Source organism: Copadichromis virginalis, linkage group LG2, assembly GCF_057382275.1.
Source record: "Copadichromis virginalis isolate Kocher_CV1m ecotype Utaka linkage group LG2, C_Virginalis_male_GT1.1, whole genome shotgun sequence".
Lineage (NCBI taxonomy): Eukaryota > Metazoa > Chordata > Actinopteri > Cichliformes > Cichlidae > Copadichromis > Copadichromis virginalis.
In genome coordinates this window covers 30258454-30275088 of record NC_140619.1, presented here as the reverse complement: position 1 = coordinate 30275088, position 16635 = coordinate 30258454, and the positions used below count along the sequence as shown (strand labels likewise).

The 16635-nt window shown below is 39.6% G+C and overlaps 1 protein-coding gene across 3 annotated transcripts; it reads left to right on the top strand.

The window, feature by feature from the left end:
• The first annotated feature begins 1408 nt into the window (after positions 1-1408).
• LOC146717628 (toll-like receptor 1) lies at positions 1409-14281 on the top strand. 3 transcript variants are annotated; one of them, XM_085478604.1, is made up of 2 exons: positions 1409-1643; positions 10306-14281. In XM_085478604.1, the coding sequence occupies exon 2, from the start codon at positions 10312-10314 to the stop codon at positions 12766-12768; it is 2457 nt and encodes an 818-aa protein (XP_085334730.1). In that variant the 5' UTR covers positions 1409-1643; positions 10306-10311; the 3' UTR covers positions 12769-14281. The 3 variants fall into 3 exon arrangements, with proteins under 3 accessions (XP_085334730.1, XP_085334719.1, XP_085334735.1); XM_085478593.1 differs by lacking the exon at positions 1409-1643 and adding an exon at positions 4475-4642; XM_085478609.1 differs by lacking the exon at positions 1409-1643 and adding an exon at positions 5200-5735.
• The last annotated feature ends 2354 nt before the right edge of the window (positions 14282-16635 follow it).

Sequence of the window (16635 nt, the reverse complement as noted above, 5' to 3'; positions counted from 1 at the left end):
TTTTGCGCTCTCCATCTGACACCCTGCGTCCCTATCTCTCACTCCCAGTGTACTTCTGCTCCCACTCAACCCCTCCCTACCACATAACGTTCACACATACAAAGGTTGACTCATGTCCTCACATACTTGTTTTACTACCGAGGCCATTCCGGCTCATTAATTTAACCCGTCCTTCAAAAAGCGCTTGATTATTCTTGGATCTCAGCCAAATTAATAAAAATAAATAAATAAAGAGTCATAATTCAACACAGCTAATAAAGATAATAGTGAGCTATCTTTCAAAGGGTGCATAGAGACTGACTCAGAGCTCTCAGGCACATGCTGATTGCTGTAAAGAACATTTGTGTCAATAATTAGCTTGTACTCTGATCTTAGCTTCATAAGAAAGACTTACTGCACATTACAAACACACACACTGTATTTTGTAATCACTTGCATTAGGGGATTTCAGCTTTCTAACAAATCAGCAACGGCACATTTTGACACATTTATTAAATAAGAGATAATCTTACACTGTGACACTGAAAAAACAGGCTGTTTTCTGTTTTCTTACAGCCAGAAGCTTCTAATCACATCAGTGTTCTTTTAGGATTTGATCAAACTGTGCCAGGTGGGATTAGTGACACTGGCTTATAAGACAATATTTAATTAAGCTCCACTTGCTGTATGCGTAGCAGTCGCTGACCCAAGGCAAGATTAGTACTGCCAGGCTAGAAACACTGCTGGGAAGAAGGTTCATGCATATGTGTGTGTGTGTGTGTGTGTGTCTGTGTGTCTGTATATACACATAGCTTCCCTATCACAATAAAAAGCCATTTTAAAAGAAACCCTTTCTCATCATCCTTCATTAACACAGTGTCTAGAGTAAACAACACAGTGGACCTGAAGCCACTCTGCCTCAAGGCATTAGTGCGATAAGTCAATTGAGTTGGAAAATGTTCATGTACTACCCAGGTGACCTCGGTGTGGTCGCTATGATACAAGAGAGCTACCTCAGAAACACTGTAGTTTAGCCTTCTCATTCATACTTTTCACAACATAGTAGAACAAACTAAAGATACAGTATACTCATGGCATTGCTTAGTAAAGGCCCATTTCATTGATTTTTAGAATATTTTAAAATCAGTTCATGTTTCTCAAACTACAGACCAACGTCTTTTAGGGTGCCAAAACAAAAAACAAAACAAAATCTGAACTATTAGTTTGCTTAAAACAATAACGTAAACTAAATCCAAGGAACTGATTTCATTACTTTCACTAGCTCCGCTTATTTATACATTTTTATCACAGTTTACTTCTATAAAATACACTGTTACATAAAAAGGGAAGTGAAAAGAGGATGTTGAAGTGAGAAAAGCATAAGTAGTCTGGGAATTGCTTTCATTTCTATGCCTGTTTCCGCTCAGCTTCATGTTGTTTTTACTGTAACTTAAAAACTATTAGCAACTACTGCTGGAGCAGTGCTAACGCATGACTTTTGGTCACATTTAATCCAAATTTTATTTGGTGGTATACCTTTCTCGATCAGTCAGTTTTGTCTTACTGATTTCCTTTTTTCCCCATATCCAGAGATTTGGAACCACTGTGACTCTGATGATTTTGTACGTGAGACTTAAAAACGTGACCATCAGACCACAATAAAGGTTAGTGCTCTTTTTTTTATCCGTCTATGAACTAAATGGTGTTTTCCAGAGTGGTTTTTTTATTGTGGTTTTGGATTTTTTTATTTTATTTTAATATCTAGATTACATGAGTCAAGAAAAACACTTAATTGAAAGTAATCTAAAATATGACGATGTCAAATGTCTGCTTTTAAAGTTTTGGTGGGATTTATGAATGCATAAATAATCATAAACTCATACCATGATATGAAATGGCAGTATTTTATATTTATGACAGTATTAACATTCCCTTTTTGCTCACACTAATATATATATATATATATATATATATATAAAGATTCCAACAAAACTGACACCAAGAAAACCACGGGAATTAAAGAAAACAGAGCAACAATTCCATGATAAGCACACAGCAAGCCACATTCACAAAGGAAAAACTCACTTCCAGAAAAAACGGTAAACCAAACCAATTAGAATTTAACCAGTTCAAAAAAATTAAAAGTAAGTCTGATCTTAAAGAAAGTAACCAGTGTTGTTCCAGGTAATTTCCTTTCAAAATGATGTTTTCACATCACTCTGGCCTGTTCCTTAAATTTCTTTCATCTTTCTGCTCAGCCAAATTTCTTTTTAGCCTTGATGCTTTTAATACACGTCTGGCATATTTTTAGTATACTGACTAAAATCAAAAAGTGTTACATAAACTATTTTTTTTTAAACCCATAAAACCCAGTAATATTCTAGCAGCAGAAAAATAGCGCACAATAACTGAAATTTACCGTGTTTACATTTGTCATCATGTAAAAACACAGAAATTGTCTATAATTAAAATACACAAAAAAGTCCTTTTTTTTTTTACGTTGTATTACATTAAAATACAGTTCTTTTAGGTGTAAATGGAAATTAAACAATATTAGAAATATACAGAAAATGTTATTGTAATTACATTACAGATCTTATCAAGTGCATACTGATGGATGTGAATATTGAAAGAGTTTAGCTAAATAAAACACTAAATTTACTTTGTGTAATAATTTCATAATACTGCTGTAATGCACTAATACAGAAAACTCCTAACAATTTGTAAAAGTAAATGTAGTGGGTTAGATGTGGTGGATGTTGGTTCAAACATGCTTTCTGTGAATGCAGCATGAACATTAACCTCTCCCTTAGCTGTTAATCAGATGTTGGTTATAAGGAACAACTGTAGTCTACTCCTGAGCTCTGGCAGTTTGCACTAATTTCTGTTCAAGGTGGCAAAGATCACAGCCTGTTAAGTATTGCAGACCGCATTCATTTCCCCTGGCAACTGGTTAATATAGAATAGAATAGAATAGAATAGAATAGAATAGAATAGAATAGAATAATCCTTTAATTGTCCCACAAGGGGAAATTTGGTTGTAACAGCAGCCAAAAAGACACATATACAAACAAACAGTACACAGGACACGGAACAGAACATACACAATTTTTCTTACATTAAGGACAATGGTTACTATAAACAGAGTACTGTACAGTTATTAAATTAAATAAAAATAACTACAGGTAAGAGGCAAACCAGGTTGTAGTGCGAATCGGTTAATTAACTTATTGCAGTTACAGCGCAGATGTAAACATCTATGTTTTTTGGGAGCAGTTCTGATTGTACAGTACAGTTCTGATTGTACAGTCTGACAGCTGCAGGGAGGAATATAATAATAATACTATAATAATAATATGTATAACTATTAAAGGGTAAGTAGGATCCTCATGGGTTATCTATCGTAGGGTGGACACTGGATGATTGTTTTCCCTCTCTTGTTACAGGCCTACACACTGCTGCTGTCTTGTTGTAGCCTTGTTGTTGCTTTGCTGTTATTTATGGACTGGCATTGACTGGTTCATTGTTTTATGGTGTTTTCATCTTAACTGTTTGTTATATTGTAATTGTGCTTTTAAAAGGAGTTGTATTTTAGAGTGTGTGCATTTGTTCTTGTCTCCTTATATTTTATTTCCTGAGTTGTTTGCTGTTTTGTATGCCACAACTTCTAGGTTCTTTTTGATTTTGCTTTAGTGGCGGCACAGTCGCTTGTTGTGGGGGCTAGGCACGTGTGGTAAAATTCCCTCAGATGCATGTGAATGTACACACCGGGAAATGGGTATAACGCACCATTTAACAGTTTGGTAATGCCAGCCCTGCAACCTAGTTCTTTTTTTTTGCAGCTCTGTGCTTTTAGTTTTTTTTTTCTTAAAAGCTTTGCATGTGGTAGAGGGGATACCAGGGGAGAGGCTATTGCATGAGGGAAGCAGGACAGGACAGGACTGAGCCTTAGGACCTATCTCTTTGTGCAAAAAGGTACAGAATAAATGCTGGCAGCCTTTTAGTGGGACTCGTGCTCACAGTACCGCACTGTGAAAATCATCTGACATTCTCCAAAGAATATCAGAACCAGACTAGCATCCAGTTCTCCTTAAAGATGAGAAAATGTTCTCATTTCAGGGAAGATGGCTGCTGAAAGTGTTCTTCTCTATATCATCTTGTGCTAGGATTTATCTTCAAGAAGCATCATTTGAATTAAATACAAAAAACAAACAAAAAAATAATTTGTAGTTAGTAAGTAAACATTGACTTTAATTATGTAACCCTGGTAAGATTTACAGCAATCAGAAGTACAGGGTTCTTTGAATGCATCGTAGTTCTTGTTTGATAGTTTAATTTCCGGGCTTGCCCTGAAGACATCATCTGCAGCTCGGTGCGCGTGAAGGTGTGGTGTAGGGGGGAAACACCGTTAGAGGTGGCGCGATTGGTAATCACACGGCTCTTCAGACCAAAGGTCGTGGGTTCGATTCCACCTTGGCCCACGTGTAGGGGGGAAAGGACGGCAAGGAAAAACTCCATGCTGCCGCGAGCACGGTTTTTCCCAGTTGAAAGAGAGAAAAGAGATTCTATTAACATTTGTGAGAGCGCTGTCGTTAGCGGTGAACCACAGACGGGTACCTACCTCAAAGGAGTCGGAGTGTTTTGAACTTTTTGAACTATTCTGGTGAGTTAGCCTAGCTCACTTAGCACCGCTATCCGATTGTTAAGTGATGACGTGAGGAATCCTACTTCCGGGCCTAAAGTAGTCTGCGTTTAATATGGCTTTTGTGTTGTTAACATGTTTAATGTTATGTATTTTCTTCTATTTAATCTCAAAAAGCTCCTAAAACAGTCAGTGATCACTGTTGACCTCCCTCTGCTTTTATTACCGCTAATCATTTATTTAAGCTCAGTTTTTAAAACCTTACGATGTAACTACAGCTAGGGCTGCTCGATTATGGCAAAAATGATAATCACGATTATTTTCACTGAAATTGAGATCTCGATTATTTGACGATATTTATTTAACCCTTTAAGACCTACCATAGAACCAAGTCCGCCAGAGCTTATATTATATTTTTACATGTTGTAGTGCCATTTGTGGGAGCATTTCAAGTTGCTATACAACTATTATAGCCCATATTTTAATAATATGTATGCATTAAGTCCATAGTAACTACATTAATTGCAAAAAAGTGCAATAAACTACAAAAAATTTTTTTTGGTTTTTTTTGCATATATTTCTACTTGGAGAAATTTAAGAGGCTTATCCTTCAAAACTTTAAATACAAAAAAGTTGCAAAAAATAGTTTACAACAGGAAATTTATTTTGAGTGTCTTCATAGTTTTATTTTGGAGATACATCAATTTTTATATACTGCAGGAAAAACGAAAAAACAATCCTATGATGCAAATTTGCAAAGAAAACAGCATCAAAATAAACTATTTCCAGCAGTGCAATTCAAGTTCTAAGCATCCCAGAAACTATTCAGAAAAGTCAAACATGACCAGTATAGGCTTTTAAGGCCTACAAGTAAAAAAACTACAATTTCCGCGAAAATGACGTCACTTCCGGTTTCGGGCAGGAAATGGCGGACATGTGACAGTTCGCGCTGACGTCTGTTTAACTGTGGGAAGTGTTACGAACAGCTGATCGGATCGGCAAAGCCTGTTTCTGGAATATTATGCTTTTGTTCCTGCAAGCGCTTTTTATGCAGTTTTTGCAAAGCTTTATGTGGAAGGAAACCGTGACCGAGGACAAACTGATGGCATCAGATGTAAGTACAACTCCTCCGGTTTCATATGCAAAACAAATTATTGCGCTAGCTTACACGGTCCAGGTTCTACAGGGATTTAAAAATAGTTATGCAAAACGGAGCGTGCTGCTCTGACCAGATCTAAAGGGTTAACAATGACTTTAAAAAATAATATAAAATAGTGTGCAACACCACTGAAGTTTTTTTTACCTCTCTTTTCAACCAACGGCAGTCACTCTCCTCTCCAAATAACTTCTGCTTAGCTTTCCGAGCTTCCCTCGGGTCCTCTTAATCAGCGGTCTCCAACCTTTTTTGCGCCACGGACGGTTTATGCCCGACAATATTTTCACGGACCGGCCTTTAAGGTGTCGCGGATAAATGAGGGAGGGGCTAATAATCGGCTCAGTCATTTTTAATGATCGTTGAAAGCCCAGATCGTAATCGTGATTAAAATTCGATTAATTGAGCAGCCCTAACTACAGCCCATCCCATGCAGCAGTATATGAATGACTAGGTTCAAGGTTCTTTATTTGTCACATGCATAGTTATACAAGTATAACACACAGTGAAATGTAGCCTGACACGCTCCTCGACATGTGCAAAAAAATTGGGGGGGGGGGGGGTGTAGAGGAAGAACATTATATATATATATAGTATATAGTATATACATTGGGTGAATGTGCAGTAGTAGCAGCAAGCAGGTGAATTCTGTACATTAATATGAATAGACATCTGACTATTTTACAGGATAGACAATATAAACATATTTAAAATTAAAGGAATTGAAATGTACATTGTGCCTTGGTTTAGTGTCTGGAAGAGTCCTGACTCAGTCAATTATAGATGATGTGAGAGGGCGGGTGTGTGTGTTTAGGGCACGGATGGCTTGGGGATAGAAGCTCCTCTTGAGTCTCTCTGTCCTTGCCCGGAAGATGCGGAACCTTCTACCAGATTGCAGAAGTTGGAACAGTTTGTTGCCAGGATGGGACGGGTCCTTCAGTATCTGCGCTGCTCTAGTCCGGCATCTCCTGGTGTAGGTGTCCTGAAGCGGGGGGAGAGCAATCCTGCAGCAGCGTTCTGCTGTACGGATCACTCTCTGGAGAGCTTTTTGGTCCTTCACACAGCTGTTCCCAAACCACGATGTCATGTTCTGTGTGAGGATGCTCTCCACAGCGCCTGTATAGAAAATCCTGAGGATCTTTGGAGAGACCCTGAACTTCCTCAGTTGTCGTAGGTGATACAGGCGCTGCCTAGCCTTTTTGGTCTGGACCTGAATGTGGGCAGCCCATGTCAGGTCTGAGGAGATGTGGACTAACCTCGTATTGTGGATGGATTATCTCAGTTGTTCTCCTGGCTGAAGTTTGGTCATTTTACAGCATCCTGCCATGCGATTACATTTGTTCCTGACCACCGAGAACACTCACGTTAACTTTTATCGAGTGGAAAAAAGGTTAGCTTGTTTATATTATGCTAACATAGCTGTGTCGCTAGCGGTCACGTAGCACATCATTATATACCAGCTAGCCCAACTTCAGTAACCCTACAAACGTCACTGCTGTTTAGTTTTCTGTCTTCATTTATGCTGGAAGTGATAACAGAGCTGTACGTTTTAATTTGTTTCCAAAACCCCGCAGTCAGGACATGCTATATTGTATTTAGATAGAAGCTAGCGAGCTAACTCCCTGCTAACTTCTAACTCCGTTAAATGTCATAAATTCCGTTTTCATGGATGCCTGGATGTTAAACTCAATTGTTACACCTGGTAGAGCAGAACGCTGATCATTTTATTAAAGATGAAAGACTTTAGACAGTTTTTCAACTCTCAGTAATGCCATAGTGATCATTTGATATATGGACCTACAGCGGAGTTTAGACCCAGACACGGCTAGTGACGTCAGACTGAAGAACCGGATTGCAGTTCAATGCACTGAAAAAAATAACTAACCAGTCAGAATAGTAGTAAATGTGTTTAATGATGTTTAAGATGTGTTTTTATAGTATTGTGACGTTGTGACAGTTTTGTTTATTATGAGTGTCTAGTGTTTTTCTTTTCTTGGGCCTGCTAGTTCAGCCGCGGCCAGCTAAGTGGTTATGCGCAGTTCACGTGCAATAGCTGTGCTGTAGCTGTAACTGCGGGTGATGCACAGTAATACCGGTGTATTTACTTTTAAGGTGTCACAAGATGCAAATTTATTTTAATATTTAAAAAGAACCAAGGACATTAGGAACAAGGACATTTAAGGAATGTGGACATCTAACATTCTGCGTATTTGTGTGCAGACTGTTTTTTTTTTTTTTTTTTTGAGGTACAGTTCCATGTGTGCCGAGTGAGGAGCTGGTATCATGAGTCTAAGACACTGTTGCTGTTGTGGAGGCCTTCTGTGTGTCAGGACGCCGACACGTTGATGCCTGCCGTACTAGGAGGGCGGTAGGGAAAAAAACAAAAGGAAGCCCACCTGAGAGATACCTTATCATTTTCTTTTGCTAATTTTTCCCCGCCTGAGATTCAGGTCGTTTTCAGTTCTTAACCCAGGACAGTGGGTAACTGAATAAACTGACACCATAAAGAACTGGACACTCACATGCTATTTTCTTTTCTTTTTCCTTTTCTTTGGGGTGTTGAAATATTGTTTCTTGTCTTACATCTATTTTGATTGTTTCAATTATTTTTGTGATGCATTTGAGATAGTTACTGCATTTGAAGTTATCCCTACATTGAGGATGAGTAAAGGGAACTGATCCAAAGGAAATATATATAAAGCAAACTTTGTTTCATAAACCTGTGGTTGTGCGTGTTATGTGGGTTGGAAGTCTTATTGCTCTTACAGAGTTGCTACCGCCAATCTCCTTCCCAAACCTAGATTCGGATATTGTAGACATTGCACTTGGGTGAGCAGTATAGATCATCTCTTTATAGATAGAGGGACACACGTCCAGGTTACAATTACATTGATACTGACATTAATATATATTTTTTTGATATATCACCAAGCAAATCATTGAGAGTTTGCAAAGTTTTTGTAGAGTTATTCTTGCACTAGAGTAGTGTGTATGTAAAGAGTTTAGGTTAAGTGGAAAGTCTAAATTAATTATATTGTGTAACAGCGTGAGCAGCATTTGCATATGCATGTGTGATCTGTCATGAAGGATCGAGTGAGAGGCATAGAAATGCAGTACTTCAAATGAAAGTGAAACCTACAATTTAATTAGAATGTATGCAGAATATCCACGGGGAAAAAATAAAAACATCTGGAGAACAGGGAGCACATGAGTGGAGGTTAAAGAATGACCTGAACATGAACAAAGGAAATGATACAAAGGAAGCAAAACTAAATGCAAGACACAGGAGAGAAATGACTACCCCCCAAAAAACAAAAACAAAAAACTGGAAGAGAGAATCATTTGAAACAGGAATACACAGAGATTATAACAATACGTAATAATAATGATAACAATTAACACCAAAGGACCTCATGGAGAGTGAAAAACACTGAGGGAAGAACCTGAAGTCTATTATCAAGACGACATTAACTACAGTACTTGTCATATTTATCTGTAAAGTAACCCTGCATCATTCATCAGTCAGTTTTGTGTAATTTTATACTAAATGAATCAAAATTTGGATGTAGTTCTAGAATTAAATTAGAATTTAGCTGTAATATTTTTTAAATAAACATAGCTTATAAGTGATCAGTATCATAGCTTATCTCTCCTCCTCTCACACACTGAGCACCGACTCCCCACAGTTTCTTTTTCTTCAAAAACAGTTTCCCCACTGTGCAATACCAAATTCTATGTGCAATAACACTATTTATTACATATTACTTTTTAAAACTGGCTTGTATATTTGTATATAGTGCTGCAGAACTGTGCCCCCACCCCACCCCCCACCAAGTGAGTAGGAGATGCTCTGTATCTCATTGTACAAATGTATAGAGACAATAAAGGCATTCTGTTCTATTCTATTCTCTTCTATAAATCATGTTAAGCTTGCAACTGTATTTTTACACTCTTTTTATGTGTAAAAATGAATACATTTTCTGTAAATGCATGTAAAAAAACATGTTTATTCATAAGTACACTTCTCTATTTATTTTTTATTAAATCAGATATGTTAATGCAGAGAATATTTCTTGTAATTTTACTGATATTTCATGTGTTTAAAATGACAGGAAAATGCTGTAAAATTTATATGAAAATTCTGAAATTACAGATTTTTCTAACAGTGCAAGTCTGACTTCAAATTAAAATGTTTTAATTTGAGACGTAACAATTATTTCTAACACTCTACTGAAGTTTCAGTTTCCAATTTTTGCATTATTCAGTTGATAAAAACCTAATTTGTACATTTATCAATTTGTCTACCCTAATTAAAAACTTAAACTGTTTAATTAAGGCATTGCACACTGAATCCTTTAAAATGATTACATCAAATCCACACCTCTCTACAGCAATTACTAAGCATTATAACCACCACAAAGAATTTATTGTAGGACTTTTGAACATTTCTTTTTGATGTATCCAACACTCTGACAACTGATGGTAAAAATAAATAATATTATGAAAGCTAATACCTATATCTTTTATTTAGGCAACAATGAGGGTCACAGCAGCCGTACTCTGGACAGCAGCCGTGTTGGTGGGACTTCAGAAGAGCACTTCATCACCTGACAACTTTGTAGACCGATCATCCCAAAACCTCTCCTCTGTCCCAACTGACCTGCCACAGACGACTGAGTTTTTAGACCTCTCTCGCAACTACATACGTCAGCTTCACAATGGAGACTTTCAAAAAACCACTCACCTCAGGTTCCTGAATGTGTCATGGAATAATTTGGAGGAGATCGATCCACAGACTTTTCTTAACACGCCTCTCCTGGAACATCTGGACCTGTCGCACAACAATCTCAAGAACCTCTCAAGTCAACGATACCTGCTACACACAGTGAACCTCCTGGTGCTAAACTTGGCCTTTAACAGATTTCTTACCATGACATTGGGGAGTGAGTTCAGCTCTCTTGTAAAACTGGAAAGATTAACAGTTGGAGCAAAAAACATCAGCGTGGGTGACTTCAAGAACATTGCTAAAATGAAACTACGTACATTGACGTTATTACTAGAGGATGGACTTTATTATGAAGCAGGCAGCCTGGAGGATGTTCATGCTCAAAGGCTGCAGATAGCCTTTGGACATAATCAAAAAATTGACCGTAATCTGACTGCTGATGCTCTGTCTCTGTTTGCTGAAGTGGAGATGATGAATATGATAAATGGCTACAAAGACCTAAGTAAGCAGCTAAGAGAGACGGTGAAAATCCACACAACGAGTTTTTATCTCACCAACATAACAATTAAATGGCACGACTTAACTGAATATGTAAATGTGGCTCTAAATACAACTTTGAAACATCTTGATGCCTCTGATGTGCACATAATGCAGCCTCCTCGAGTTGAAACAGAAGTGATCAAAACATCACAGGTGATTTCTTTCACAGCCAGCCAGGCAGTGGTAACAAGTTTCTTCTTCTCACAGGAGGCTTTATACAACTTTTTCATCAGCATGCCAGTGGAGAGTGTTGCGATTACTGACACGCCAATAATACACATGACCTGTCCCAAGTCACAGAGTCCAATACGCCAGCTGGATTTTTCTAATTGTGCTATGTCTGACACCATCTTCTCAAGTGTGGTGGATGATAAATTTGTAGAATGTCAGAACCTGCGTAACCTGAAGAACTTGACTCTGATAGGCAACAGTCTTAAAAAACTTGAGATACTGAGCCAACGTTTTCGATATATGTCGTCCCTGCAACATCTGGACCTCAGCGTCAACTCCATAGGGTATGACCAGTCATCACCTTGCATCTGGCCAGCAAGCATCACCAATATAAATCTGTCTTCTAATAGTTTGACTGAGTCAGTTTTTCAATGTCTACCAAATGGGACACAGATACTGGACCTCCAGAACAACCAGATTTCGGTGGTTCCGCAATCCATCTTTAAACTGAGAAACCTTTCAACTCTGAATCTAAATGCTAACCGGCTGCGGGACCTGCCAGGTTGTGGCACTTTCCCCACACTCCACAAGCTTCTGCTCAGGTCAAATTCTCTCCATGCCCCATCTGTGAACATATTGGAAAGCTGTCCCGAACTGCATATCCTAGATGTCAGTTTTAACCCCTTCACCTGTACCTGCACTCTCAGAGGTTTCATAAAGCTCGCTATCAATTCTGAAAAGAGCAACAACAACCAATCAGGTATTAAGCTGCTGAATTGGCCACAGGGCTATTACTGCACATACCCCGAGGACGTTAGAAACTCAACTTTAAGAGACATCTCGATCCCAGAGGTCTCCTGCAGCATTGGCCTTCTAGTGGTTGCAATTTTGGTTCCAGCAGGGACACTGATTATTTCCATTGTGATTCTGTGTCACTGTTTGGATGTTCCCTGGTACACGGGCATGATCTGGCAGTGGACAAGAGCCAAACATCGTGCAAGACTGCAACAAGCTCGGCCCGAGGATCTGGTGGGTCTGGAGTTCCACGCGTTTGTGTCTTATAGCCAGCACGATGTTGACTGGGTGCGCAATTCCCTTCTTCCCAACCTCGAAGGCCCCGCAGGAGGGCTTAGAATCTGTCATCACGAGAAAGATTTTGTGCCGGGAAAGACGATCATTGAGAACATCATCAGCTGTGTGGAGAAATGCAGGCGCTCTGTGTTTGTCCTCTCTGCTCACTTTGTCAAGAGCGAGTGGTGTCATTACGAGCTCTACTTCGCCACCCACCAACGTCTCACTCTGGGCTCAGACAGCATTGTGCTGGTACTGCTTGAGCCTCTGCCTCAATACCTAATCCCATCCAAGTACTACCAGCTGAAGTCCATGATGAACCGCCACACATATCTGGAGTGGCCTCAAGACAGGGCAAAACAAAGGTTATTCTGGGCTAACCTCAGAGCTGCCCTACAGACTGACTTGCCCAATGCTCCAGTCACACAAGTACAGGAGCATTGGGCAGAGGAAAGACTTGAAGAGAGACAGGGGTTAATAGGGTAAAAAGAGGCATCAAAAGCATTTGGATACACTGGAAATACATCGTAGCTACCCTGAATCTTTAAAGACATGGTCACCTAATACCCTATCTATTCCATCTATTCCTCTTATCCAATTCAGGTTTACCCTATATCCCAGCTGAAATAGGGTGAGATGCTGGGTACAAGTCACTAGCCTGTCACAGGACTAACACATAGAGATAGACAATCATTCATACTCATAAACACAATTTCGATTCACCATTTAACACCAATAACTGCTTGACTTTGGACTGTGAGAGGAAGCTGGAATACCCAGAGAGAACCTATGCAGACACAGGTAGAAAAAGTAAGCACCACACAGGAAGGCCCCAGTTAGATGGTTGATTTGAACCCAGAACCTTTCTGTGAGGCAACAGTGTTCACCACCATGCCACTCTTCTAGGTAGCATGAATTAAAAGAAGAAATAATAATATAAAAAATATAAAAAATTATAGTTTTTTTTTTCTAGTCAATGAAGCTCTGACATGATATACATAAATTATGAAATGTTGATTGATTGATTTACTATTTTATTAGCATTCTATAAGTTATTTAAGTTAAAAACAGGCGATTCACAAAAATTGCGGAAAAATCTTCACCTGTAAACTGTAAATTGCGAATTTAACAACTATGTAGAACACAAGGGGAAATTACTTTACAAGGATATCCCTGACAAGTTGTCTGCCAATTGGAAAGCTGGTGGTTCGATGCTTGGCTGTCAAATTGTGCTTGTTTGGATTCAATAAATCATTGCCAATAAATCATGCCAAAGTATCATTCTGCAAGATACTGAACTGCAATGCATTCACTGGAGTGTGAGTGAATGTTAGATTATATGGATGCCTGCATGTGTTGTACTAAGTGCTTTGAGTGCTCAAGCAGAGTAGAAAATTGCTACATTAAAAACAGTTCGTTTAAATACTGGTACGTTGTAACTGATATAATTTTTTAAATAATGCACTCAGTATATTATTCTCTAGAATGTTCTTTATTAGTAAATATATGTTACACAATGAGAAGGAATTCAGCCGGGTCTAATGAGGTTAGGACATAAGTTGAGTCTGTATATATTGTATATGTTGATAAAATCATCTGTTGATTTGTGCTAATTTGGATTCAACAAATCAGTATCGACATTGCCAAAGATAAACATTATTTTTGTGGGTGTTTTTGGTAAAATTTTATTCCAGGTCTTTCTTCCAACTATTAAATGCAACTATACTAGAGCCTGTTGTTCTACAAATTACAATAACCTTTTTCTTTTTTCATATAAAAATTTCAGTTGTGACACATTTCAAATGATATAGCTATTGTATTAAAATATGTGCAAAGTGACTGGGGTAATGTTTGATGTTGTGAAAGTTGGCCTACAGGCTTCTGTTGTTATTAAAGTGTAAAACTGTGAAGTATTGAAAATTTATCTTGTGTGATGGTGCTATTAAACTGGTCGTCCAGGGAGTAATAAAAACAGATTTTAATGTTGAAGAAAGAGTTATTATCAGGGTCAGTGTCATTTTGCAGTTCCTGCTGTGCAGTGAATTTGAAACTAATCAGTTCCAGACCATGTGTGTGAAATATCAGCTGCCATGGAAGAGTCATGAAGAATCATGCATCTTCTGACAAAAAAAACCCCCTCAAGTTGAATGAGAAACTTTTGTTGTCAAAAATGGTAAGATAGCATGGTCATCATGATATATTAACCAGGGCAGGATGGCAGCACAAAGATGCAACAAAAATGACTCTTTTCTGGTACCAAGGTAAGTTGTTGAGGATATCCTTAACTTTTCAGTTGCTCAACGCTACTGTCAATTGCTGCTGGCCAGCGTCATTGAAACTTTCTTTGAAGTTCACATTAGACTTTAACACTTGAATGAATGAATAAACTCTAGTAGAATGTTAAAATGTAATCAGTTGGTTTACACGCTAGGTAGCCACCGGGAGTGAGCCGGTACATACCTGAGCGCCCGGCCCCAGACACCCAGAACCACCAATGCACCAATGTCTGAGGGCATCAGCCAACGACAGATAGTGTGGTGGGGGAGATAGGCCCCCACACCTGGGAGGGCCTGAGATGTTCCCAGAGAGGTGGAGTCTAAGACTTGACCTGACATATAGACACAGACAAACAGGCACACACAGACACAAGTGTACATTCCCACTCTCATGCGCACATATACAAATACTTGTCACTCGCCAAACGTGGAGACAAACATAAATGGACACTGTACACACACTCACAATCCCTAAACATACTCTATACCCTAGGTCCAGGCACCTTCACCCTCAGAGAGGTGATGGTACCTAGACCCAGGAGATGATACCCTGTTCCCTGGGGTGGAGACAAGCAGGCCGCCCCCGCCCCCAGCAGCAGGGAGGCCCCACATCCAGACCCCAATCAGATGGCCAATTCCTCCGTACACCCCCTTCCCCGATGGTAAACAGAGAACGGGGTGTGAATAGAATAGAATAAACCTTTATTATCCCACGGATGAGAAATTTCGGTGTTACAGAACTCTTACAGCAAAGGACAATAAAATATAAAAGGAAGACACAAGGTGGTAAACAAACAAGCTGGTGAGTAAGATGACCAAAAGAATGTTAAGCTGCATTATAGAGTCTGACAGCTGCTGGTAAGAATGACTTGCGGTAGCGCTCCTTCCTACACTGTGGGTGTAAAACTCGACTGCTGAATGAGCTGCTCAGTGCTCATACAGTTTCATGCAGGGGGTGGGAGGTGTTGTCCATGATGGATATTAGCTTAGACAACATCCTCTCCTCCCCAACCTGCTCGATGGACTTCAGTGGACAGTCCAGGACAGAGCTGGCCCTCCTGACTAGTTTGTTGAGTTTCCCCCTGTCCCTCTCTGCCATTCCACCACTCATGCAGACCACAGCATAGAAAATAGCAGACACCACCACAGTGTCGGAAAATGTCCTCATGAGTGTCCTGTTCACCCTGAAGGATCTCACCCGCCGTAGCAGGTGGAGACGACTTAAACCCTTTTTGTAAAGTGCATTTGTGTTTGTGGACCAGTCCAGTTTGTAGTTGAGGTGAACACCCAGGTATTTGTACTCCTCCACCGTTTCAATGTCCAATTCCTGGATGTTCACTGGTGTAATAGGGGGTGGCTTCTTGCTGAAGTCAATCACCAGCTCCTTTGTCTTGCTGGCATTGATGCAAAGATCTGTTCTGTTCGCACCAGTTGACGAAGTCATTGACGACCCCACTGTATTTCCCTCCGACACCTGACCCACAATGGCGGTGTCATCTGACAACTTCTGGAGATGGCAAGTGTCCGTGTTATAACTGTAGTCCGCAGTGTACAGGGTGAAGCGAAAAGGGGCGAGTACTGTTCCTTGTGGGGCCCCCGTGCTACAGACTACCACCTCAGAAACACAGTCCCGCAGCCTCACATACTGGGGTCTACTGGTGAGGTAGTCAATAATCCATGAGGACAGCTGATGGTCCACTCCAGCTCCCTGCATCTTCTCCCTTAGCACTAAGGGTTGGATTGTATTGAAGGCACTGGAGAAATCAAAAAACATGACTCAGTGTGCACCTGGTGCTCTCCAGATGAGAGAAGGCCCGATGCAGCAGGTACGTGACAGCGTCATCCGCCCCGATGTTCAGCTGGTAGGTAAACTGCAGCGAGTCTAGATCTCTCCCGACTAGTGGGCAAAGGTGGTGTAGAATGATACTCTCTGTTATATTCTCTCTTATAACTTAACTGGTAAGTAACGACGCCTTCTTTAGTTGTAGTAATTTACTTTAATAACCAGTCTAAGGAAAGGCGCAGGCATATCAATGCGCACATACACCACACTTTGTGTTCTCTACTTTGTAACAGA

Excerpts from the sequence above, each read along its gene's own strand:
- LOC146717628 (XM_085478609.1), top strand. The coding sequence starts at position 5,643 with ATGCTTTTGTTCCTGCAAGCGCTTTTTATGCAGTTTTTGCAAAGCTTT. Across the intron at positions 5,736-10,305 it reads ACAAACTGATGGCATCAGAT|GCAACAATGAGGGTCACAGC; the intron begins GTAAGTACAACT and ends TCTTTTATTTAG.